A 27,007-nucleotide genomic window follows, 5' to 3' on the forward strand; every position below is an offset into this window, starting at 1 on the left:
TAACTTAATAAACTATTTTTATTTCATTGGATTGAAATTAATTTTTATTGAATTAAAAATGTTATTCATTAATATTCTTAGTCATGTGACTTTGCCTGGTAATTTTATTCAGTTATGGAAAATTATCATTAGAAATGAAAAAATACCTTTAAAAAAGTCTTAAATGTTGTTTACTTTGAAGATAAAGCATTTCTGTACCATTAAAACTATATTTTAGTCAGTTATCTTTGGCTATATTCTTTTTTTGACTCGTTATTTTACTTAGAATATAAAACAATTGTTTTATTATAACATTTTTATATTTCATGTACTCTGTTCGTATTTGCACTCCGTTTCCCATTCTTCTTTCTCCTTCCTGCTGGCCCCCTTCCACCTCAAAATAGTCCGCTTCTGCTTTTATGTCCTGTGTACATGTCAGGTGCATCACTGATACATAAAAAGTTACTGACTTTCATATGTTGGTTTTGTATGCTGCTCATTTGATGAAAGTCTTTATTAGATCTAAGATTTTTCTGGTGGGATATTTAAATTATAAGATCACGTCACCTGCAGTGAAGATAATTTGACTTCTTCCTTTCCTGTTATTATCACTTTTATTTTTTTCTTCATTCCCTAGCCTGACAAGAGTGAAGAGAGCACCCTTACCTTACTTCTGATTTGAGGGGCTCTCTCCGTGTTTCTATGTATGTAGCTTTTATTTTTTTATTTTTTCAAGACAGGGTTTCTCTGTGTAGCTTTGTGCCTTTCCTGGAACTCACTTTGGAGACCAGGCTGGCCTTGAACTCACAGAGATCCGCCTACCTCTGCCTCCCAAGTGCTGGGATTAAAGGCATGCGCTGCCACTGCCTGGTGTATGTAGCTTTTATTGTGTTGAAGAATATTCTTTTTATTATTGGTTTATTCAAAAGGATGTTGAGGTTTTTGGTTTTTTTTTTTTTAAAGCCTTTTCTGCTTTGATTAACATGATCCTGTGATTCTGCCCTTAGTGTATTTATGCAGTTGTATTACAGTTATTGATTTGCATATGTTGAACCATCCTTGACTCCCTGGAATATTATCAGCATGGTTATGCTGTATGAGTTTTATCAGGGTGGTCTGGAATTCAGTTTGCAGGGACTTTTTAAAGCGATTTTACTTCTATGTTCATTAGAGAATTTGGTGGATAGTTTTCTTATGTGTTGTGCTCTTATCTGGTATTGATACCAGGGTGATCCTGGCTTTGTACAATGAGTTGAGTAGTGCTCCTTCTCCCTTTCTATTTTGTGGAGTTCTCTGAGGAGCCGTAGTGTTGATTTCTCCCTCCCTCTGAGTGTGTGTGTGTGTGTGTGTGTGTGTGTGTGTGTGTGTGTGTGTGTGTGTACACACCTGTGTGTCTATATGCCCTGTGTGTACAGGTGCCCATGGAGGCCAGAAGAGTGTGTCAGATCCCCTGGAGTTTGAGTGTCAGGTAGTAGTGAGCTCTTTGATGTGGTGTTCGGAACCAAATTCAAGTTCTCTGGAAGGGCAGAAAATACTCTGAACTGATGAGCCATCTTTCTAGCTCTCTTACACATTTTTTTTTAATGGTCTGGAAGAATAGGGCAGTGAATCTGATGATCCTGTGCTTTTCTTTCTTGGGTTATTATTTAGTATTTTTTTCAGTCTTGTTGCTTGTGGTAGATCTTGTTAATTTTTAAAAATATTGTAGCTTCTTGAATTATCTTTGACAGGTCATGCTTACCTAGAAATTTGTTCATCTCTTCTAGATAGTCCAGGATTTTTGAATGGATTTTCTTTTTTCTTTCTTTCTTTCTTTCTTTCTTTCTTTCTTTCTTTCTTTCTTTCTTTCTTTCTTTCTTTCTTTCTTTCTTTCTTTCTCTCTCTCTCTCTCTCTCTCTCTCTCTCTCTCTCTCTCTCTCTCTCTCTCTCTTTTTTAGGTTTTCTTGAGACAGGGTTTCTCTGTGTGACTTTGGCACCTTTCCTGGAACTCACTCTGTAGCCCAGGCTGGCCTCCAACTCACAGAGATCTGCCTGGCTCTGCCTCCCGAGTGCTGGGTTTAAAGGCGTGTGCCACCACCACCTGGCTAGATAGGTTTTCAAAGTATTCTCTAAAGGTCCCTTGGATTTCATAGTTATCTCTTGTAATAGTTCTCTTTTTATATCTAATATTATTAATCTATGACTTCTCTTTGTTTTGATCAGGTTGACTAAGTATTGCTGAGCTTTCTTTTTTCTTTAACTTTTTTTTGCATTTATTTATATGTGTGTGCAACACGCACGTACGCACGCACCCCACAATGCCTGTGTGGAGGTCAGAGAACACCTTTTGAGAGTCACTTCTTTTCTTGCACTATGTAGCTCCTGGGGAAAAAGCTCATCTCCCCAGGCTTATATACATTATCAGACTTCTAAGACTTGAATGCTTTTCTGTGTGTTCTCATAGCACACACATAGCGGCATATATGTATCTTGAAATACCAACTTCGTTTATTTTTCAACTCCCAGGGGTATCTGGTTTAGAATTAGGTAAAGTTAGTTATATTTATCCTTACCTCTTTGATCTCATTCTCCCCTCTACTTTTTTATATTATGCTAGATGTTATAGGGAGTTAAATTTTATACTCATAAAATTAATAGTTTCCTCTTCTAATTACATACAATAGAGAAATTCATAATCAGATAACAAGAGGCTGTGGAATTGTGGGTGAGTTGATAATAATTTTGTGTGTGACTATTACTGAAATGGTTTGTTAAAATGAGGAAGGACGTATTTAATCAGAATGCTCTTTTAGTTGACAGATGGATCTATGGCAGAGGCCAGAGTAAAATAAATAATGGCTCAATTATCATTCATTCATTTATACACTCATAGCAAATACTTGTTAGCACTTTTTAAATGCCAGGTACAGCAGATGGAGCAGTCAGTATTGTTTGGAATTTTCATTCCAAATGAAAATGAATAGAAGTAGAATAGGAGCCTAATAATTGTGAATTTGGGTTTTTGATTACTAACTGTCTACTTCAGAATTTAAACTTGTCTGTTATTATCTAACATACAAAATACTTGGTTGAGTTTTACATAAAATCTTTGTTGTTATTCACAATTAGATTAATTGTAATCATCTTTAAAAAAAGTGTTGATAAAAATTGGTTTCTTTTTTCTTTTATAGCAAAAGCCGGTGAATTCATTTTCCTTGAGTTAAACAGTTCCATTTCACAAACAGAAGAATTGAAATTGAAAGATATTATGATGGAAATAAGTATGACCAATGGAGAATCGGAACTCTCTTACCCATTGTCTTGGGTTCAGGCGTTTCCTTTGTTCCAGGACTTCTCTCCAAAAGAAAGCTCTTTTATTCATTATTACTGTGCTTCCACTTGTTCTTTCACGGATACAGCTGCTGCTGATACAGAATCGAAGAGGAAGTCGCTGTCTCAGGTCAGCATATGGTGACACAACTGACCGAGGAGAGAGTGAAAGTGGTTTCTCTGGTCAAATGCTGTTGTGTTAGAAGGACACGGGCACACAAAAGAATTTCCAGGGTCAATACTGGAAAGTTTCTCCAGCAAAATCAGTAGCGATAGGATGAGATTATAACCAGAGGACCGCATAGACATCCCTGGGTCTATACTGATGTAGATATGGAGTAAAGAACTGAATGAATTAATAAGTGGTGTGGACAGTTATTCGAGTAGAATTCAATATTGTAAAGAAAAAGAAAATACAAAGTCACAACTAAAACACTATATTTATGATTGTTGCTGGCTGCCAGGTTCATGAATGCATTCTGAATTTAATGGATAAAAACTCATGGAGAACTAGCATATATGTATAACCTCAAGTCCCATACCCCAAATATTCATTAAGTTAGAAAATGAAAGGTAGTACTCTGTAGTGGAGAGACCTGGCAGACATCACCATAGCCAAGTGAGTGTAGTTAACATTGTCTGCAGTAAGCCATGCCCTTCACACTGAGCAGGGCAAACCACTTCTGTAGTCTTCTTCTCAATAATGTATAACCCAGACAAGAAAAGACTGAGAATTATGGGATCCTGAAATAGAAAAAGGACATTAGTAGGAAAAGCAGTGAAATCCGACCAAAGTCCTTGGCTAATATTCTCTCAGTGTTACTTTTTTACTTTTGATAGTCAGATTTTACTGATTTCTGATATTAAGCTCAGGAGGATATAGATAGGGTTTTTCTTTTTTTTCAAAATTCTATAAGTCTAACATTAGCTCAAAACCATAATAATAAAAAATATTATGTTTAGAGGTCTTTTAGATGGCTTATTGGGTAAAGTGCTTGTTGTGCAAGTTTCTGGAACTCACAGAAAGCTAGGAGAAGAGAACCAGCTTCCACACACATGCTATGGCTCATGCATGCCCATACATAAGCATCATAAACATACATGCACAGTGTTAATGGTAAATAAAAGAAATAAAAAATGTTATGCCTTTCTGTAGATTGATAATATACTTGTGACTTGTAGAACTGTGAATTATGTCTAGAAGGAAAAATATTTTCTAAGTAGCTATGGCACACACATTTGTTCACACATATAGATATGTACAGAAGTGTATTCTAAGGCTCTTCTACTCAAAAAAACCCATAGATACTCATAATAGTGTTAGGTGAAGCAGAAAGCTGATCTATATCACATATACAAATTTATATATTACTCTTAATTTAATAATAGAATATCAGTTATGATATAAGCTCAGTCTCCTTTAATGTAAAATTTTATTTTTTTCCTAATACCTTTTTTGATTATTTTGAACCACAAAGTTAAATTCTTCTTTAATTGTGGAACTCATACCTGGAAGTAGGACTTTAGGTTAAACTTTAGCCCTTGTATTGTATATGAAATCTTTTGATGAAAAGTAATTGTTTCATTTGATTATATATGTAGAGCATATACATATTTAAAAGTGTATTTGTTACTCCTTGATATACATTTCTTTTAGTTACAAATCTAGATTTGACCTCTGTGTTTTTCAAAACTAATGTTTGTTTTTATGTACTCATAAGAGTCTTTTTCTCCTAGCTCTCCAGTACAGAGACCATCAAGCCTACGTACACTTTCCTGCAGAAACAAAGCAGTGGTTGCTACTCACTTTCCATTACTTCAAGTCCAGACGAAGAATGGCGAGAAGTCAGGCACACCGGACCCGTTCAGAAGTAGGGGCTGCGTCACATCGTGACTGTTGCTCTGTCGTGGTGGTTGCTCGCACCTTGCTGCGGCTTTGAGGCAGTTTCCCTGATGAGATGATTTCAGTTTTACTTTCATGCCCCTGGCTAGTGATGGAAATAATTTTGTTTATGAGGCACATTGAAATTATCAAGCAAATAATAGGTGTCGCTTAATTTAATTTTGTGTCTGTATGAAAAAAATGACTCACCACAATTTGGAAACATTAAAGAGCTTATTGAAAATCTTGGAATAGCAATGTATGGTTTTGGAAATTGTACCTCTTATAGATAAATATATGAAAAGGAAATGAATTTGCTTATTAAAATATTTCTCAGTTTAGGTAATTTGGTGTTTAAGTTCTCTTTTTAAATCTTGATAGATTAAATTTTATATGTTTTCTGTTTTTGGTAAGGCAGAGTATTCTGTACATTGGAGATTACTTCTTTAACTCTGAGTATTTTTTCCTTCCTTTTTTTAAGCAATTGAAAGCACAGGATAGGCAGTAACTGGTTACATAGAAACTATCAAATTAGATTTATTTTTTTCAGTTTTCGTGTTAAGTACTTTGGTATCAAGAAGAAATCAACTGTGGACAGCACTTGGTTTCATGATGTTTTTCTGTTATAAGCACTATAGCTTTATTAAATTACTACATTTGCCCATCAAGTGATGCCCTAACGATTCCAAGGTTATAGCCTGTAATTCACTTCCGGCATTCTCTCTGACTTTTAAGGGGGAGTGCCAGGAGATGCTTCTGAGCTGTCACTTGTCCTCTGCCACTCTCTGGTTATGATCTGATTGTTTCCTGTGTGTTCTGTTAAGTTTACATTGTAAACACTTTTCTAGGGAAATGTATTCCCTAAGGTTCCATTATCCACCTCCTGACCACCAGAAAGATTGAACTGTTTTTGAGTGCTGGCTTTTCTGAACAGAAAAGAATTCATTTGAGATTCAAATTTAGAAATGCAAATTGGAGCATTAGGAAATTTTTGCTTTATTACAGCAGTTGTTGAAAGTTAAAAATTATGTAAAAGAGAGACAACTTTAAGGGTATTTGTAACTGATCGTAAGATATGCCCTTTTGCCTCGATGTGTATTAGACGTTAGTCTTCTGGGACTAGCCCCATGGAAGTTAATGGAAAGAAAAAGCTAATAGCCAGCATACCATAGGAGATTTATGAAAACGTAGAAAAGTATAATCGGTTATGTTTTAGCAGATACTTTACCATATAAAATTTAGCTATAGATAATATTACCTAGTAGCTATTTTATAAAAATCTCTTAATTAGCCGGGCGGTGGTGGCGCACGCCTTTAATCCCAGCACTCGGGAGGCAGAGCCAGGTGGATCTCTGTGAGTTCGAGGCCAGCCTGGTCTACCAAGTGAGTTCCAGGAAAGGCGCAAAGCTACACAGAGAAACCCTGTCTCGAAAAAACCAAAAAAAAAAAAAAAAAAAAAAAAAAAAAAAAAAAATCTCTTAATTAATAATATATTAATATAATTTATATAAATATTACATGTTATATAAAAATATATTTTATATAATATAATGTTATATTTTAACTTTATTCTTATTTTTTAAAGGTTGATTGTTTATCCTCCACCACCTACCAAGGGGGGCTTGGGAGTAACTAATGAAGATTTGGAGTGTTTGGAAGAAGGAGAATTTCTTAACGATGTAATCATTGACTTTTACCTTAAGTAAGTACAATAATGATCTCATTTGTTTTATAGGTTTTATTGTAAAACTTAAGTTTTTTTTTTTTTTTATCAGTTGTACTTGGGTTTGAACCTAGAGCCTAGAGCCTTGTGCGTAGTAGGAAAGCCTGGGACTGAACCTAGAGCCTTGTGTGTGGTAGGAAAGCCTGGGACTGAACCTAGAGCCTTGTGTGTGGTAGGAAAGCCCGGGACTGAACCTAGAGCCTTGTGTGTAGCAGGAAAGCCTGGGACTGAACCTAGAGCCTTGTGTGTAGCAGGAAAGCCCGGGACTGAACCTAGAGCCTTGTGTGTAGCAGGAAAGCCCGGGACTGAACCTAGAGCCTTGTGTGTAGCAGGAAAGCCCGGGACTGAACCTAGAGCCTTGTGTGTAGCAGGAAAGCCCGGGACTGAACCTAGAGCCTTGTGTGTGGTAGGAAAGCCCAGACTGAACCTAGAACCTTGTGTGTGGTAGGAAAGCCCGGGACTGAACCTAGAACCTTGTGTGTGGTAGGAAAGCCTGGGACTGAACCTAGAGCCTTGTGTGTGGTAGGAAAGCCCGGGACTGAACCTAGAGCCTTGTGTGTGGTAGGAAAGCCCGGGACTGAACCTAGAGCCTTGTGTGTGGTAGGAAAGCCCGGGACTGAACCTAGAGCCTTGTGTGTGGTAGGAAAGCCCGGGACTGAACCTAGAGCCTTGTGTGTGGTAGGAAAGCACTATGCTATTGAGCTGTACCCCTGCCTGAAAACAAGTGTCTTTGTCCAAATTATTTTCAATTCCAGTCAGAAGTAACCAACAAGCTTTCAGATTCAGAGAGCATTTGCCTACCAGAATTTTACTTCGGTCGACTAATTCGGTTGCATTCTCTCACCATCTGTAGACACTACACCTCGCAGAAAAGCGACTGCCTGCTGTTTTGGCTTAGTTTTTAAAATGTGTTGATTTTTTGATGTGTACTTTTTGAACACTGTATTGTGGTGAAGGAAGGATTTACAAAATCCAATGTACTTTGGGAACGGAAAAGAAACAACTCTGTTCAATTATCTTTTGTCACTGCCCTAGAGGTGGTGGGACCTGGGAGAATGGAGCCGATAAATGAGGCTGACTAAAGTCTCATGCAATAGCCAACTTATTCAGAGCATCACTTTACACTCTGAGGGTTAAGAATGGTCACATTTTGTAGCTTTGAATGTTTGATTTTTATTGATGATTGAATATTGTTGAGTTTCTATAAATGTTTTAGTTTTCTGAGACACGGTTACATTATCTGGAAGTAGTCTGGTAGTTTTAGGTCTTATATTAAGGATACAGTTATCTTTATCATTTGCTAAAATGAGGCCAACAAATTAAATCCTATTCCCAAGGAGAGATTCTCCTGAGTACTTGGTCCTGTGTCGTGAATGATGATGTTGCCCAATTTTACTGGCAGGAATAGATACTTCATCTGAGTGAATCTGGCTACCATTCCCTGTTTCTAACTTGAGTACTTCCCTCACCACACACACACGCACGCACGCCCGCACGCATACACCAGCGGCATCCTGAAGATGTGAGGAGCTGCAAGCTGTCCTGAGTTCTCTGTCTCTACCCCTTTTTTCCTTTCCTGTACTTTGATCTGTACACTTCAGCCTCTGAAATTATTAAACTATTAAAACTGAGTAGACTATCAAGAACAGCAGTTTATTGATTATGGAAACTAGAATCACTAAGTGATTGAGTTATAAAGTGACACTGAAGAAATATTTTAGTATGGAAATAGATTAAGAATTTAAGCTGGGACTACTCCAGTTACTAAATATTTTCTAGACTTATGTGTGTCATAGTCTTACGTTAATCACATTCATGTGATTATTTGGTCAACATTTCCTTCTATTTTGACTTCTTTAGGCTGCAGATACTACCCTTCTGCTGTGTCTCCAGTGTGAATGTGGTGCTAATACATGTTAGGAATTTGGTAAATACTTATTAAATAAGTGGGCAATTTCTACTTTAAGTGATTGTTTTTGATAAGCAAGAGATAAAACTAAAAGAGAAGCTGAAAGCCCAAATCATAGAAAAATGCAAAATTTCTTTGAATTTAGCTAGCTGGACGTGTGACAGTAATTTCTAGTTCTTTTTTCTTTCTCTTTCTCTCTCTTTCTTTCTCCCTTTCTCTCTCTTTCTTTCTTTCTTTCTTTCTTTCTTTCTTTCTTTCTTTCTTTCTTTCTTTCTTTCTTTCTTTCTTTCTTTCTTTCTTTCTTTCTTTCTTTCCTTCCTTCCTTCCTTCCTTCCTTCCTTCCTTCCTTCCTTCCTTCCTTCCTTCCTTCTTTCTTTCTTTCTTTTTTCCTTCCTTCCTTCCTTTTTTTTTTGGGGGGGGGTTTCGAGACAGGATTTCTCTGTGTAGTTTTGGTGCCTGTCCTGGATCTCACTCTGTAGACCAGGCTGGCCTTGAACTCACAGAGGTCCCTGGCTCTGCCTCCTGAGTGCTGGGATTAAAGGTATGGGCCACCACTGCCTGTCAATTTCTAGTTCTTAAGAGGTAACTGAAGAAAATGAGATAAAATCTAAACACAATTTCCTTTGTGGGCTTGCTACTTTACAGGTATCTTCTACTGGAGAAAGCATCAGATGAACTTGTTGAACGAAGTCACATTTTTAGTAGCTTTTTCTATAAATGCTTGACAAGAAAGGAAAATAATTTAACAGAAGATAATCCAGATCTCTCGTAAGTCTGTCCATTGTAATTAAAGTCTTAAAGGAGTTTATTGTGTGTGTATGGGTGCATCATGCATGTGAAGGTCAGGGTACAATTTGAAGGAGTACATTCTCTCTTACCATGCGCATCCTGGGGATTGAACTAAGTCACCAGGCTTGTTAGCAGGTGCCACAGTCAACTGAGCCAGCTCTCTAACTCTTAAATTTTGAGACAAAGAAGACTATTTTCATGCTCCTGGTGAAGTGGCTTCATTGTAATAATCCCAAGAGCAAGCATATTAACACTTTGGTAGGTCACTGGTTTGTCAGGTTCAAGAACCATTTCTTACCTTTCACTGTTTGCTCTATAAGGAGGCTGGTTCTTGAAGCTGCATTTTCAGTTGCATGACCAGTGTGGGTAGGTACTAGAGGTTAAGAGAGCAAGGAATAAAAAAGCTAGTCTATTTCTTCCCTACGCTTTTTGCTTTGGATGTGATTTTATCTGAGGTCATATTTCCTCGGGATGTCTTTTACTGGAGATGGTTGCTGTCCCTTTAACTTCCACTGGGGGGCACTGCTGCTTTCCTTGATGTCCACCCTGAGGCCATAGCAGTGCAGACTGTGCTCCTCTCTGATTGCCTCACTGGCCTTTTTAAAGTGTGTACTCTGTCTGTGTTAGATTCTGTTAACAAAGACGTAGGGCTGTGGTTTGTTTGTTTGTTTTTCTGGTTAGTTCCTTGCTGACATGTTACTATTTCATTAAGTTAGTATAACATAATATGAAAACCATGCTTATTTGCACAATTTTGCTAAATTTCTCTATTCAGTATTTTTTAAAAATATTTTTGATTAAGAATTAAAGCTGTTGAGCAGTGGATAAGACTAGGTAAAAATGAAGAAGTGGTTACTATTTCTTAGATAGTAGAAACTCAGATAGTTATTGTAGCATAGACTTTCATAAAACCTGCCTTGTGCTCAGCAATTTATGTTAGAACCCAATGAATAGGTCCCTGAACATTTATTTTTTTAAGCATCTGTTTTCTACTTTATAAATTTCCAGGGTACAGTTTTTTTTTTAAATTCATTTCCTTTCTCCATATCAGTGCTTTTAGATACATAGGCCCCATATAGTATATCCCAATTCTTTGTCTATATGTATGCCTGTATATGCCAGTGTCTATGGAGGTCAGGAGAGGGCATCTGATACCATGAAACTGGAATTACACACAGTTCTGAGCTGCCATATGGGTGCTGGGATTTGGAACCCAGGGCCCCTTGAAGAGTAGCCAGTGCTCTGAGACATCTCTCCAGCCCCTATCCTAATTCTTTAAATGAAAAAAGAAATCGGCTAATTAAGGATTGGAGAGTTAGAAAAGGACAAATAGCTAGGGAGTAGTAGGCCTGGACTTAAATCCTTATTTTTAATTTCTAGTCCAACATTTTCAATGCCTTAAAAATGATGATGCTGGCCAGGTGGTGGTGGCGCACACCTTTAATCCCAGCACTTGAGAGGCCGAGCCAGGCGGATCTCTGTGAGTTCAAAGCTAGCCTGGTCTACAGAGCGAGATCCAGGACAGGAACCAAAGCTACATAGAGAAGCCCTGTCTCAACCACCCCCCCCCCCCGCCCCCGCCCCCGCCCCCTCCCAAAAAAAGAAGATGCTGGTCTCGGCATGATGACTTAGCAGGTAAAGGCACTTGCTGTCAGGCTGATGACCCACGTGGTCAAAGGTAAAACCAACTCCTGCAGGTTGTCCCCTGACCTTCATGTGGGTGCATGGCATGTGGACCATATGCACACCTGCTCACACACATACATACATCAGTAATAAAAATTTAAAAGTCAAACATTGGAAGTAATAATTGTGATGGTTAAACTAATATGCTTTTTGAATTTGTTATATATTTTGATAAAAAGGATAAGAATATAGAGGATGAATAGTCATTGATTGCATGCTTTGAAGTCAAATGGTAAACAATCATTTAACTCTAATATTTTTTAAGGTAAATAATAATTTATAATAATATAAAATAAATGATTATAATAATCTTTATTAATAGAAACTAAAAGAAATTAGGTTAGTTATACACAGTTGAATACAATTTTCAGGTTCCAAAGTTTGGTTATTTCTGTTGTTGTAGTGTTGGGACATAATTTATGGTTTGAGTTGGGACACTTGTGATGATAACAGAAGATTCTTTTAATAGTATACACTAGATAACTCATATATAGAGGCTGTCTTTGACAGGCTAGGATTATGGTCAACTTTAAGTGGCTTTTTTGGTTTAGGTCTTATATTGATGGGCAAGGCCTGTCAGAATCAAAGAGAAAAATCTAGTTTGAAAATATTTTTGATAATCAGGCTTAGGAGAAGGCATACAGAAGGAAAATGTTATTGATCAATTTATTATTTATAATTTCTGATGCCCTTCAGTTCTATTTTGTGTATACAGAAATTAATAATTGGGATTGTGCAAGTAATCCTACATTATAAAATTACAATGTAGAAATTGTAATTGCCTTAAAAATGATGATACTGGGCTTGGTGTGATAACTCAGCACATAAATTGGCATACTCATCTTCAGTGTGAGGAGGGGAAAGGTCGATCCTGCTGTGTTAGTGGGTTTGAAAAAGCTCTTGTATTTATCTGATCATACAGAAAAATAATAACAATGTTACATGAATGGTATATTATAGTGTAGGAAGGGTGACATAACACATAGGAGTGCACGCACATACACACTCACACATGCCCCCATAGGTGTGTTTAGTCTGATATATTCATATATGTAATATATATTGTTTTTCGAGACAGGGTTTCTCTGTGTAGTTTTGGTGCCTGTCCTGGAACTCACTCTGTACACCAGGCTGGCCTTGAACTCACAGAGATTCGCCTGGCTCTGCCTCGCAAGTGCTGGGATTAAAGGTGTGCACCACCGCTGCTTGACATTTGTGTGTGTGTGTGTGTGTGTGTGTGTGTGTGTGTGTGTATAATTAGTATTCACAAAAGGATCCATACAAATTATTTTTAAAAAGACATAATCTAAAAGCAATTTAAGAAGAGAGGAACATTTTAGTATCAGTTCAACAAAAGGCCAAAATTACTAGTATTACCACTGTAGGATAAATGGCTTACATGCTCATCACTCTGCAAGTTTGGATTTTTCTATTCTCCCTAAACCTATTTCACAACACAACATTTGCTCACCTGTAGTCAAGCTACCTCTTCTCAGTTTTCTGATATGTTCAGCCCTTGCATATTTTCTTCCGAAATCTCTTCTAGCACTGTGTTTCACAGCAAGAGCTCTATAATCATGCTGTTTTCCTATTGTCTTTGCTTTCTGTGAGGCCGGCGCCATCTCCAGTGACTTACTCAGTGCTGGGTGCTGTGGAATATTACTTTAGCTATGTAAAGATGTGTCGCACTTGTTTAGGTTGCAGAAGATTACTTTAGCTATGTAAAGGCGTGCTGCATTTGTTTACATTGCATTTGTTTAACTGGGCAAAGATACGTTATATTTGTTTATGCTGCATTTATTTAACAATGTAAAGATGTATTGCCTTGCCTGCCTAAGGCACCGATTGGTCTAATAAAAAGCTGAATGGCTAATAGCTAGGCAGGAGAGGGATAGTCAGGGCTGGCAAGAAGCGAGAATAAGTAGAAAGGGGAATTTATGCTTGAGAGTTGAGAAGGAGAGAATGAGGGAGAAAGAGAGGAAGACACCTGGGGTCAGCCAACAAGACATGAAGTAGGACATACAGAAAGAAGGAAAGGTAAAAAGCCCCAAGGCAAAACGTAGATGAAGAGAAACAGGTTAAATTAAGTTATGAGAGCTATCAAGAAATAAGCCTAAGCTATGGCTGAGCATTCATAATTAATATTAAATCTTCATGTCATGATTTGGCAGCTGGTTGGTGGCCCAAAAGCAAGTCTGCTACAGCTTGGAACATAATAGGAAGTCAAAACAGAGGACGGGAGTAATGCCTATCACTAAGTAGAGAGAACTGTGAGATATTTAATTGGAGGTATTTTACACGGTTAAGAGCTGAGAAAGAGACCATATATAGCCTCCGTAGTTCTTCTTTATTTAGTGTTGTGTGTATGAATGTTTGCATACACGTGTGCAGGTGGAGGTCAGAGGACAGCTTTCAGGAGCTGCTTCTCTCCTTCCCCTCTGGAGTCTGGGGACTGAATTTAGGTCGTTGGGCTTGTACAGCAAGTACTTTTATCTGCTGAGCCATCTCACCCACTCCTAGCCCTTAGATTTTCTCCTGCCATCCTTGCTTCGTTCTGTCTGATATATTCCTCAATAAGGTTATCTTAAATATGAAGCCTACTAAACACCAGCATAACAAAACAAACTAGGTGTTCATCTTTGATGGTCTCAAATAGAGAACAGGTTGGTAGTTTATATACTAATTGAAGTAATTGTTCCTAATTTTATGTAGTTATTGAGTTAAAATGAGAGCATTCAATAAACATACTTCTGATTATTTTACTTATAACAATTATTTTTGATATGGTGTTTACTCTGTCGTATCTTTTTAGCTCATTCTGGATTTTCTCTTAGTCCTAATGTTTATTCATATGGTTAGATATTGTCCAGATGAATAAGGTGGGAAAAAGATGTATACTTCTTATATTACTTGATATATAGTAGGTAGAGATTGAAGACTTCCTTCTGAGGCACTGAGCCAGAAATCAGAAATTTCCTTTGTGCCATTTTAAGTGCCCATTGTCTTTGTAGATTTTTTTACATCCAAAATTGGTTTGCTATAACTCTCCCAACCCCGATAGTTAAAAAAAAAATAAGCATAACAAATGTGTGTGTGTGTTCAAGGTGGCTCTTCTAGATGGTTTGATAGAACTCTTTGTATCCTTTTTTGGCATTGTATTTTAGTTACTTCATGTGTGCTTTCTTTTACCTTTAAATTGTAAATTTGTTTCAATCAATTCAGGTTATTTTTCATTATTTGTTCTTTGGAAATGAATTAATATCTGCTGCAGAAGTAAAAGGAAAACGGATGAGGATCAGTAGGTACCCTTAGCCTTGTCCTGTAATTTCCTTATGTGTGAAATGAAGGGAGATGAAGTTTATGTTTTAAAATTAAAGACAAAAACAAAAACAAAACAAAAAAAACCAAAACAAACCAACAAACAAAAAAAACCCCCAAACAACCTTCAATTCTTCTTCCCCATTAGGTTTTAACACTTAGACAGAGAGAACAGTTGGGTAACTTTGTTAAGGTTTGATGATACTCTACATAATCCCTCAGCGGAGCAAAGCAGAAGGAATTAGGTTTGAACATGTTTATGCTCAGTTGCCGAGCCCCTTTGGGATCTACAAAGCAGTAGCAATGTGCCAGCTTTCCTCTGTTTATTCCACTACTGCTTGTGGTAATCAGATGTAAGAACAATCAAATAGAATTCTGGTATGTTAAGTTACATGCATTGAAGACAGTGGTTTAATAAACCTTACAACTTTTAAATAAATCTGTATATATGTCTTTCCTATTCCTAGAATGGCTCAGAGGAGACATAGAAGAGTAAGAACATGGACTCGCCACATAAACATTTTTAATAAAGACTACATCTTTGTACCTGTAAATGAGTCGTGAGTACTCTTGACTATTTGAAAACCAGTTAGGGTTTAAGAAAAAAATATTTGAAGTATAATCAATAAAAAGCATGGACATATAAAAATGCCTCCAATGTTGTAATAACTAAAGCAATTAATTTTTGTTTTAAGAACTATTTTGTAAACTAAAAATATCAGAAGAGAATACCTTCCTTAAATTCTAATACAAAAGAAGTGATGTTATTAATAGAGATCCTGCAAAGAAATACCGAATTATGAAGGTAGATAACATTTGCGCTATTCAGACAGTACATTACAAACTTCTATTATGGCCTTGGTAAATTGTGGCTATTAGTGTATCATGTATGCTCCATCTTATGTGAGATGCTATAGTGGATGTCTTCATAGTTAGTAAGGTGTTTATCATATCGACCATCACAGATGTAGCTCTAGAAGGTTCTACGTTGTGGAGATTTGGTCTATTATTAAGACTACAATTCTTTTCAACAGGTCTCACTGGTACCTCGCAGTCATTTGTTTTCCATGGTTAGAAGAAGCCATGTATGAAGATTTTCCACAAACTGTGTCCCAACAGTCCCAGGATCAGCAGTCTCAGCAGGACAGCAAAACAACAGGTGACAGACATTGTTAATAATAGTCACAATAATACGCAGAGTAAGGGAAACAATATGAAGTTAACAGTCTATTGTTTATTATGAAACTTAATAAAAGGAATACAAAATGTTTGAAATTCTCCTGATACCCAAAATATAATTCTAAAGTAATATCATTGATGCTAAGTTTTATCGTAGCATTTTAAGAGAATAGCCTTGCTAACATGACTCAGAATTCATGGTATGACTCTTCATGCATCTTAAAGTCTAATTTAATACACTTCTTACATACTAGTAATTCAGAGGCAACATAATAGCTCATATTTCTTCTATAATTCTCTTGTGACATCAAATTTTAAGTAAGCAAATAAGCCTATTTTCTTTGGAAAAAAATAAAAACTAAGTGTTTTGTAGCTGTAACCTAATTAGCAAGCAAAATTGATAGTAGCTTTTCTCCCTCATGCTATCCAGAACCTGGGGTGTGGGGTTGGGAAACTGTGGGGACACCTGTTTGTTTTCTATCCTTTCTTAACCTTTTGAGCTTCAAAAGTTATAAGAACCGTTACATGAGAAGTTAACTACCCTCCACATGAAAGTACACATTTTTGTTAGTTTGCTGTATGTGAAGATAGTCTTTTGGGAGGAAATGGGCCCAGCCAATTTGTATTTCAGGTTTTGTTTCTGAGGTTTTTATATTATGTGGTAACAGCCAACCCTTACCAGTTTTATCCGTTTGTCTAAGTTTTCTCATAATACTGACCATAAAAAATGTTTTTTCTTTAATTAGTACTGTGGATACATCTTGAAGTTCAGATTATCTAAATTATCTGTGTTAACACACAATAAAGACTCATAGTGACTTCTTTGTTATTAGACAATGATCTACATACCACTTCAACAGTGTCTTCGAGTGCAGAGGATTCCCAAGTAAGTGTGTTCTATCCAGATATGGAGAAAGGAAAACTCATAACAATTACGAAGTTAACTATAAAATAGGGCCTGCCTAAGTGGACTGAGATGAGTGTTAGTGACTCATAATTATATTGTGCTCCTTTTTGATTATTTCAACCATTTTTGGGAAAGAACATGAAGTTACCCTTCTTGCCGATTTGTTTAGTTTGTTGTCAGCTTGCTCTCTTAGAGATTCATTGTGTTTTTTAGAATAACAATGGCACTAAGATGGTCTTTAAAGAAATCAGTTTGATCGATTCACTCAGGAATCTATGAATGAACCATTGTCAGCAAAGCTCACAATTGCTAATGCTTTTCCTCTCGTCATAGATAAATACCTGGATTGCTTCTCAGCCTTTGGCTCAGATCAAGTGCAGATTAAAACCGTTTCTTGTGCTTCAAAGGGAAGAAATGTGTCTCTCCAGCCTCAATTGAGTTACAGAAAGCGTGCAGACACAGTTATCTTACTTGTCTTTAAGAGAATAAGTGAATAAAAATAAAATCTTATGTTATTGCATAGGCTAGGTTAAAGCATCTACGTGAAATCAGTGTGAAAGTGTATCAGTCAGTGAGTTTGGAAAATGGAGTGAGCTTGATTTGTTTTAAAGCTAACTGTTGAGAAAGAACATTTACTTGAAAATTTAATTTCAGTATTTGAAATACTTTAAGGACTAAGTGGCTGTTAATGTATTTAAACTAGCTTAAATTGCAAAGACAAAAATTCATGTTATTTCAGAGTACCGAGATGAATATGTCAGTACCAAAGAAAATGTGTAAAAGGTAAGTCCATGTAATAAAAATAATAACAATAATAATAATATAAAGGTTTGAAAATGATGTATTTTAGAGAATTATTATTTTATGTGTATGAATGTTTTCCTGCATGTGCTCAGAAGAGGGTGTGGAACTGAGTTGTGAGCTGCCATGTGATGCTGGGAACTGAGCCCATGTCTTCTGCAAGAACAAGTGCTCTGAACCAAAGAGCCATCTCTCCAGCCCTCAGCTTTGTTTGTTTGTTTGTTTATTTATTTATTTATTTGTTTATTTATTTATTTATTTAGTGTGTGTGTGTGCGCGCGTGTGTGTGTGCGTGTGCATGCGCGTGCCATGGCACAGCACATGTGTGAAGGTTTGAGGACAGAGACTTACAGGCAGTTCCCTGGTGAACTCTCTCACCAGCCCTGGATGTTTTCTTTGTTTGTTTGTGCTTGGGTATTCATCTTTATATAAGTCTGTACATCTTGATCTCTTCCTTTGTGTTTTAAAGGCCGTGTATTCTCATACTAGACTCCTTGAAAGCTGCTTCTATACAAAACACAGTTCAGAATTTACGAGAGTAAGTAATGACAGTTTTTACATTCAGTCTGTTTTCTAAAATCTCAGCACTTTTGAAACTACCTCAGTATTACTGAAAACAGCCCTGGAGATGTGGGGTCGGGGAGCATAACATTAGCACTCAGAGGCAGTGTAGTAGCCTAACAGGCGAGAGGACCACAAACTCAAGATCTGCTCCGGAGGACAGTGGACTATCATAGTGAGATCCTGGCTACAATGAAGAGAGATTGATGGTACCATGGTAGTAATTGTATTTCTAACGTACTTAAATGAACCTGAAAATCTGATTGCCAACAACATCCTCCATTATGTGTTAATAGTGAAGGGTTTAGATTTGTCAAAGGAAAATTCAAAATTTTTATTTGTAATTGAACAAAAACCATAATTTTATGCAACATTGCAGATATTAGTGATTATCAAAAATAAAACCTGAAAAGAAAGTAGACACCTGTAAATTTCTATTTGTGTATGTTTGTGTATGTGGGTGTGTATGTGAAGAGAGAGAGAGAGAGAGAGAGAGAGAGAGAGAGAGAGAGAGAGAGAGAGAGAGAGAGAGAGATATCTTACAAACATTTTAAAGTCATGTGGGTGGGTTGTGGGGTGGTGGCAAGCTTGTGCCTGGGCTTTGGTGTGGAGGAGAGAAGAAGCTTGTGGGAGCTGGTTATCTCTTCCACCCTCTGGGTCCTGGGGATCTAACCCAGGTTGTGAGGGCTTCGTAGCAAGAAATTCTACGAATAGAAAGTTCCTTTACCAGAAGGCACTAGAGAGGAATTTCATAATTTAATATAGGTGCTGAAAACAAAATTTAAAAGCTGTGTGTTAGCTTACTTCATAATATAAATAATTTTGTGTTATCGAAACTGTGAACATTAAGTTGTTAAAAACTCTAGGTTTCATTTGAAATCACATCGCTTTCTTCACTGTGGCATTTGTGAAGGCTCATAAATTACAGTTGTATTGTTGAAATTCTGTCTTTGGAATTTTAATTTGAAGCAACAGATTTTGCAAAGGAGGTGTTTTCTTCCTTTGTAGAGAGTGTTGCAGACTGATCAAGATTTCTACTCAAGTCACTCTCCTGTCTCCTGTTGACTATTTCAGGTATCTAGAGGTAGAGTGGGAAGTTAAGCGAAAAACTCACCGTGAATTCAGTAAAACCAACATGGTAGACCTATGCCCTAAAGTCCCTAAGCAGGATAATAGCAGCGACTGCGGAGTCTATTTATTGCAGTATGTGGAAAGCTTCTTTCAGGTATGTGCAGATACAGATTTTTTTTTTTTAAAATTCATAGTTACAAATTTCTGGCCAAGAAAAGGCAGGAAAATGTGAGTAGGCAAGGACATATAGAAAAGACATGGAGGCCACAAGTGACCGCATAGGAGAATCTGAGAAGTTTACAATTATTTGATTATTATGTTAAATCAAATAAAGCCATAGATGAACAAAATGGATGAAGACATGAAATACAGAAAATATCAAATGAACAGTCTAGAGTTGAAAACATGAAATACTCTATTAAGAACTTTCATGGAGTTCTTAATGTGGTAATGCGTGTATGTATGCCCTTGTGATTAGGTGGCTGATCCATGAGGATGAGAAAACAGAAAAACTCACATAAAAGGATAGGTCCTCATTTAGGTGGGCTGAGGGCTACCTAGTAGCCTTTTTGACATAAGCCTTATGCAATAGAACACTATCCTTTGTGTTGTCCTGCATTCATGGCTGTCCTGGGATGCACGTGACCTCAGGGCTGCAGGCACCTGGTAGCACACCAGATACAGCAGATAGAATTGGAGAACTTGAAGGAAACAGAAAGTGTCCAAAGGTAGCTCATGGAACAAGAAAATGTACAGAAGAGATGGGTCTGACAGAATGCAGGTCTCATTTTCATATAATTGGAGTCCCAAAGGCTTAGCGAAGGATATCATAGCTAAGGAAACAATTGGAAGATTGGCTATTATTTTCTAGTTCATAGAGACTTTATTGGGATATAGCAGCATTAAAGGCAAATCTTTGAATGGCAGGGAATCACAGCCTTTTCAGCAACAGCTCACTTAGTTCCAGCACTAGCAGCATCACTGAGGAAGATAGGTTTTTGACCAGAAGTCTTATGTAGAGAATTCTCGCCTGCAGTTAGAACTTTCCTGTGTCTTTACTATTGGGAGGAATGATACTGCATAGTAAGAGATGTTGCACATTATAGAAATTATTACATAATTGTTACATTGTACTTAGTCCCCACCTTGTAGTCCACATTGGAATTTCATTATAGGTAACTGTTCTGGTCCTCTAGTATTGTTTCCTAGTAGGTTTTGATTTAAGTTTTAGAATATCCAGTGGACCTTTTTAAGTGATGTATTCTTACTTTGTTACATAATTCCAATTGTAGGTAGCCTCAGTCAATAGAAATATGTTAAATATAGAATCACCATGTAAAATTCCTGGGAGAAGCTAAAAATTCTAAACCTATGTCTTGTAGATTTGTGTACTAATGTAGCATTGACCAGGTTTAAAACAGGCTTGAGGAGTCAGTGGGTTTCCTTAAAGAAAACAATACAAATTTTAGTAAAAAAAAAAAACAAAAAAAACCAGGCAGTAAATCCCCATGTAGGCATTGGTCCATGGGGTCACTGACAATGAATCATCCTGAGATTCCAGTCAGCCCATCCTCTCACCCTTCTCCAAGATATAAGTCCTTACACTAGCCTTCTAACAGCTTCTTCAAATTTATAAAACCAGGTAAGGGTAGCCTTCCTTAGCAACTAAAAGAAAGTTATAAGCAAGGAGAAATAACTTTGTAGTTGCAACTCAACTTTGCCATTAAATTAACACTGTGGAGCCAGGTGGTGGTGGTGCACACCTTTAATCCCAGCACTTAGGAGGCAGAGGCAGGCAGATGTCTGTGAGTTTGAGGCCAGCCTGGTCTACAGAGGGAGTTCCAAGACAGGCTCCAAAAACTACACAGAGAAACCCTGTCTCGAAAAACAAACAAACAAACAAACAAACAAATTAACACTGTGGAAACATAATTGTTCTGGAAGCTGTTTCTTACCCTAAAAGACAACTTTTAGTGGGATTTTCCATGTTTACAACTCTGGAAATCTTTATCCAGGGATTTCTCCATAATAGTTTAACAAAATTAGTACGTTTTCAAAATAATCTGATTTCCAAGTTCTGCTGAATCATTCTTTACACGTTGTAACCACTCAGACATTCAGTGTAACAGAGTAGACTAGTTAATTTAATGTTCAAAAGTGAGCAATTTAATGAAAATGTTCTAAAATGGATTGCGGCCATGTTTACCCAGTTGAAAAACTCAAAACTAATTGTGTGCTTTATGTGAGTGCTGTGGTATGGTATGCAACAAGCTGTTGATTTTTTGAAAGGTATCATTTTTCCATTTCCTATAAAAGTGAGATTTGGAAAAACTGAAATCATGATGTCACACTAATGGCATTCTTTCTTTCCTCTTTCTAGGACCCCATTGTTAACTTTGAACTCCCAATCCACTTGGAGAAATGGTTTCCTCGCCATGTGATAAAGACCAAGAGGGAAGACATTCGCGAGCTCATCTTGAAACTTCATTTACAGCAACAGAAAGGCAGCAGTAGCTAGTTAATCTGCAGGCACAGCGCATGCTCTCTAAGCTTACTGGAAAGCCGCTTACCAGCATTTCTGTCAGCTTACCGAGAAGGAAGGAACTTGCCGTAGTCCATAAATTGTTGAAATGTATATGGTGTCTTGTTTGAGTCGTTGGGCTCTCACAGCTGAAGGTGTCATAGAAGCACTTACAGAAATTAAAATTTCATAAATATATTTTTATGATGAAATATGCTTGGATTATGCAATAGCATATGTAATGTGGGAATGTTTTCGTAAGTAATAAAACTATGTGATCAGTACTTCCACATGACTGGGTGTTGATGGGAGTTAGGTGCTCCCCGGTGCCAGCCCAGCCCTTGTCAAGTTTGTTGACAAGTCATCATATTGTAACTCTCTTCTTTGCAGCTCAAGCATGCAGTATGAATACTGTGTATTTTTTTAAAAAAGGAACTTAGTATCAAGGCTTCAGAAAATGCCATTCACGGCATCCCTTCTGTATAGTGTGAAAAAAGAATACCGTTAGATAAAAATGTACCCTTTCAAAGTGCAGCTTATTATTCTCAGTTGCTAAATGCAATTACTCTGCTCGGATCCCCTCCTCCTCCTCCTCCTCCTCCTCCTCCTCCTCCTCCTCCTCCTCCTCCTCCTCCTCCTCCTCCTCTCTCTCTCAGTGTCATAAACAGAGGTCTGAGACATGAGCTCATTTGTTCAGATAAAGCGTGGAACAAGTTTTAAGTACCAAATAAGTTCTAAAAAATGATGTAGCTAAGCTTTGTTTATTTGAGGTATAGCTATATAAATACTCATTCCTACATTACCCCAGATTGTGTGTATACAGTTTCTATAAAAGATAAAATTGGTGTCCTCCTAATTTTAACAGACAGAGTACCTTTAAACTTCTATTTATTATTTAGAACCAAATATGTAATTTTATACCTTGGTTACCCACTATTCATCTGCAAAGCCAGATTTCTCATTTCTTTTATATTTTTAAGTTATAGTTTTTAAAGATGTATGATTCCCCCAGGGATCTCACACATATAGCACCTAATATTTTATTAAATATTCAGGTAACAGTTCTACTGAATTTATGTGATGATGGTGGTATTATCTATTAAACAGTTTAGAATCCTAGGCTATCAGAAATATTTTGAGAGAAATATGATCTTACTGTTTTCTCAGATAATGGGTTTTAGAATATTATGTTAAACATCTCTTGGATTTAGTTAGGACTGTGTGTACAGCATTTGAAACAAAGGCAAAGTAAGGTAAACTAGGAAGTGACATGGGATTGTCAGTCAGCCTTAGTGTCCCCAGTTTCTGTTGACCTTGTCTCTTTGCACAGTTCAAGATACATGGATTTCGGAGATTTCACATGGCAGTGGTTATTAATTGCATCTTTCATTCCCAATTGGTGTGTGTTGGGGAGAAACTTTTTTTTAAAGTGGCTGTTAATTGTTTTGTACATCAAATTTTGGAAAGCCAGTATATGAGATACCTTGTAATTACTGAACTTTTTTGTTTGTGTGTTTTTCAAAGATACCACTGTCCTTCATCATGTTTTGGAGACTGTTTAAAATTTGTTTTCCTAAATTCATGTAGAAATAATGATTTGAGGATGTCAACATTTTATATTAAACATGTTTTCAATTCATTAAATTGAGGTATAATTTTTTCTTAAATATGAAGCACTGCTAGAAATGGGTGACATTGAAATCACCCCCTGTGATGGGTGACGGTGAAATCACCCCCTGTGATGGGTGACGGTGAAATCACCCCCTGTGATGGGTGACGGTGAAATCACCCCCTGTGATGGGTGACGGTGAAATCACCCCCTGTGATGGGTGACGGTGAAATCACCCCCTGTGATGGGTGACGGTGAAATCACCCCTGTGATGGGTGACGGTGAAATCACCCCTGTGATGGGTGACGGTGAAATCACCCCTGTGATGGGTGACAGTGAAATCACCTCCTGTGATGGGTGACAGTGAAATCACCTCCTGTGATGGGTGACAGTGAAATCACCTCTGTGATGGGTGACAGTGAAATCACCTCCTGTGATGGGTGACAGTGAAATCACCCCTGTGATGGGTGACAGTGAAATCACCCCTGTGATGGGTGACAGTCAAAACTCTCTCAGTATTGTATAAAATGACCTCAGGATCTGTATGGGGAGTATACAGGAAACATAAATATTTAGGTTTATTATGCTAGAATTATATTTTTAACTGTATTGTGTCCTCCTGCATATACCCTGTAATTGGATGTTTAATTTTTCTTCATATTTTAGCAAATATACAATGAATTTGATTGTCTTTTTGTTTAAAGGAAAATACTTTTACTTCAAGTTAAGCAACTTAATTAAATAAGAAGTGTTCCCCAAATCCATAATCCAAAATGCTCCTAAATCTGAAGTGTTCTGAGCAGGAGCATAATATGACAAGTAGAAAATTCCATACTTGACCTGTGATGGGTGACAGTCAAAACACTAAAAGTGTTGTGTACAATTACCTCAGGATATGTATGATGAGTGTATACGAAACATAAGTGAGTATCACACATAGACTTGGTCCCTTCCCTCAAGTCATGCATTTGCAAATATTCTAAGATTCAAAACATACAACTCTTCTGCTCCCAGATATTTCCTGTGATATGCAGCTCCCATTGTCTACTACCCAGCAGTACACACAAGAAAGTGAACGCCAGGGTTATTGGGTTCAGTGGTAAAGGCATTGGCTGTGTAAGCCTAGTATTCTAGTTTGCTTTCTGTTGTTCTGGTAAACACTATAACCAAAGCAACTTGGGGGGGAAGGAGTTTATTTCATACTTCCAGATCATAGTCCTTGAGGGAAAGAAACCAGGGCAGGGACTTGAAGCAGAAACCGTGGAAGAACACTGTCTGCTGGGTCGATCTCTCTGCCAGCAGTTTGCTAGACACACACACACAAAACCAAACTTACCTTTTTGAAAGCAAACTTTTTTTTGGTTTTTCAAGATAGGGTTTCACTGTGTAGCTTTGGAGCCTTTCCTGGAACTCACTCTGTAGCCCAGACTGGCCTCGAACTCACAGAGATCTGCCTGGCTCTGCTTTCTGAGTGCTGGGATTAAAGGTGTGCACCACCACTGCCCACTGCAAATACTTTATTTATTAATTAAAAGTTTTATACATTTTGATTTTATATCTAGTCACTATTATCCCCCCCTTTTTTTTTGAGGTTTCAATATTTTATTCAAGTTTTATTTTAAGTGATGTTAATTACAGCATTTGAAGGGGAGGAGCTAATTCCACACAAAATGGAAGACTCTATAATGTACCCATTAAACTGCTAAAAAAATAGAGTGGTGAGGCTCTAACAGAGGTCACTTTAGATCCCTAGTGTTGTCATGGTGTGACTGCAATCACCTGCACAGCTTAAAGCTGGAGATCCTGGAAGCTGTTTCAGACTCTGGTGCAATGGCAAAAAAAAAAAAAAGAGAGAGAGAGAGAGGGAGGGAGGGAGGGAGGGAGGGAGGGAGGGAGGGAGGGAGGGAGGAAGGGAGGGAGGGAGAGAGAGAGAGAGGTGGGGGGGAGAGAGAAAGAGGAAGAAAGAAAGAGAAAACCACACCACAAGGAAGAATTAAGTCCTGAATGACTGGCTCTATCATGCCCACCCTCTCCACCCTAAAATGGCACAAAAGAAATAGCTAACCAGAAGGGTACTTTTGGTGTAAAACAGGTAACTGATGGGCTAGGATGGGAAGAGGGCACGGAGATCTGTCTAAAACAGTCCCTTTCACACAGGTGTGTGCATGCTTCTCAGCAGCTAGGATCAGGACACCAATGCTCAGGAAGTCACAATGTCATCTGTGGACTCTACAGATTGACAAAGGACCCGTACATCCCCAGCTTCCACCTGGGGCCTGACATCTTTAGAGGGGCTCCTCCCCAACCCACGTCTACAGCTAAAAGGACCCTTTCAGGAATGGGGTTTTTGGTGTACCTCTGAAATGGTAAACGCCTTAAAGCCAAGTCATCCTTAGCCTGGAGATCTAACGTGGTATTTATCAATTCTCGCATCCCCAACATACAACATTAAAAGGTACACTAAATTCTGAAGGTAGCTATACTGCAAAATAGTTTAAAATAAACGATTGTACAATATTCATTTATGCTTGAAATTCCAGTCCTAGACCAAGCTTGTGGCCACCCGCTTTGACGTTCTTGCCATCCAGCAGAGCCGACAGGGTCAGTTTGATACCTGGCTTTAGGGTCTGAGTGTACCCTAAGCCGATCAGGCTAGAGTTGTTCACTTTGGCCGAAAAGCAGGCATCAGGGTCGACCTGATACTTGGCTGCTATTCCTAAGCGAGTGTTACTGTTTCCTGCTGTCCAGGCGAGATTAACAGCGGTCTCCAACTTCTTGTTCACCTTCTGATAAATGGAGCCACCAAACTCTGTCCCATCATTCACATTAGTATGAAGCTGGAATTCGTCTGTCTTGTAGCCAACGGCAAAGTTGCTCTGGGTCACTCGGGACTTCGCGGTCTCAAAATTCATCTGGTAGCCAGCCAGCCAACCCTCATAGCCAAGCACCAGAGCGCCACGGATCGAGGGCCCGGCGATGTCAAAGTCCACATCACAGCCCAGGTTGATATGTTCTCTCTTGTACCCTGTCTTGATTTTAGAATTTTCCCCCCAGTGTTAGGCGAGAAGGATGAATCAAAGGTCAGCTTCAGTCCTCGCGCGAGCTGGTCTTCCACGGTGATCTCGGTACCCAGGGTGTTGTCTGTGTTCCACTTCTCTGTCAACATCAGCCCGTACTCAGTCCATCTGTACTTGGTTTCCAGGCTGCCGTTCACTTTGGTGGTCTCTGTGTTGGCGGAGCCTGAGCTGGTAAATTCCAATCCATTCTCAGACTTCGTTTTCAAATCAAGTTTTATTAAGCCAAAGCTGTAGCCCTTGGTGAAGACATCCCTGGCAGACTTGCCAAGATCAGCCTATGTGGGAGGCACAGCCATCTTCTCGGAGGCGGTGACGGCGGGAGCAGCAGCGGCTACGGCGGGGGCTGCAACGAGCAGGCTGGGAGAGCAGGGAGCGGGTATTATCCCCTTCTAATGCCTGTAGCAGGCTTTCTTTTAGGCCACTAACCAACTCCCAAATCATGCCACAAAGACTTAATATTAGTTATGAATGCTTGACCTTTTCTTATGCTTGTTTCATTAGCTTTTGTAACTGAAATTATCCTGTTTCTTTTCATTTACGTTTTGCTGTGGGGCTTTTGAACCTTCCTTTCCTTCTGTGTATCTTACTTTCCTGCTGGCCCCATGGCTGGCTGGCAGCTGCCTGGCTTCTGGCCCCGGTCTGTTCCTCTCTTTCTTCCTTATTTTTCTAGCCTAGATTTCTCTTCC

At 38.1% G+C, this 27,007-nt stretch overlaps 1 protein-coding gene and 1 pseudogene across 10 annotated transcripts in view; one reads left to right on the forward strand and one right to left on the reverse strand.

Moving 5' to 3' along the window:
• Window positions 1-23,279, forward strand: part of Senp7 (SUMO specific peptidase 7) — a 107,403-nt gene extending 84,124 nt beyond the window's left edge. For all 10 annotated transcript variants that reach the window (XM_076549007.1, XM_076548999.1, XM_076549003.1 and 7 more), the window contains 11 exons: window positions 3,150-3,418; window positions 5,026-5,159; window positions 6,756-6,872; window positions 9,448-9,570; window positions 15,063-15,155; window positions 15,630-15,754; window positions 16,608-16,660; window positions 17,421-17,464; window positions 17,952-18,020; window positions 19,118-19,268; window positions 21,495-23,279. In XM_076549007.1, coding sequence (XP_076405122.1) covers window positions 3,150-3,418; window positions 5,026-5,159; window positions 6,756-6,872; window positions 9,448-9,570; window positions 15,063-15,155; window positions 15,630-15,754; window positions 16,608-16,660; window positions 17,421-17,464; window positions 17,952-18,020; window positions 19,118-19,268; window positions 21,495-21,632 — 1,316 coding nt within the window. In that variant the 3' untranslated portion in view covers window positions 21,633-23,279. The remainder of the gene's footprint in view (window positions 1-3,149; window positions 3,419-5,025; window positions 5,160-6,755; window positions 6,873-9,447; window positions 9,571-15,062; window positions 15,156-15,629; window positions 15,755-16,607; window positions 16,661-17,420; window positions 17,465-17,951; window positions 18,021-19,117; window positions 19,269-21,494) is intronic.
• Window positions 23,280-25,191: 1,912 nt separating this feature from the next.
• Window positions 25,192-26,632, reverse strand: LOC102923292 (non-selective voltage-gated ion channel VDAC1 pseudogene; annotated as a pseudogene).
• Between the last annotated feature and the right edge of the window lie 375 nt (window positions 26,633-27,007).

The sequence above is a fragment of the Peromyscus maniculatus genome, chromosome 12, assembly GCF_049852395.1.
Source record: "Peromyscus maniculatus bairdii isolate BWxNUB_F1_BW_parent chromosome 12, HU_Pman_BW_mat_3.1, whole genome shotgun sequence".
In the NCBI taxonomy this organism is placed as follows: Eukaryota; Metazoa; Chordata; class Mammalia; order Rodentia; family Cricetidae; genus Peromyscus; species Peromyscus maniculatus.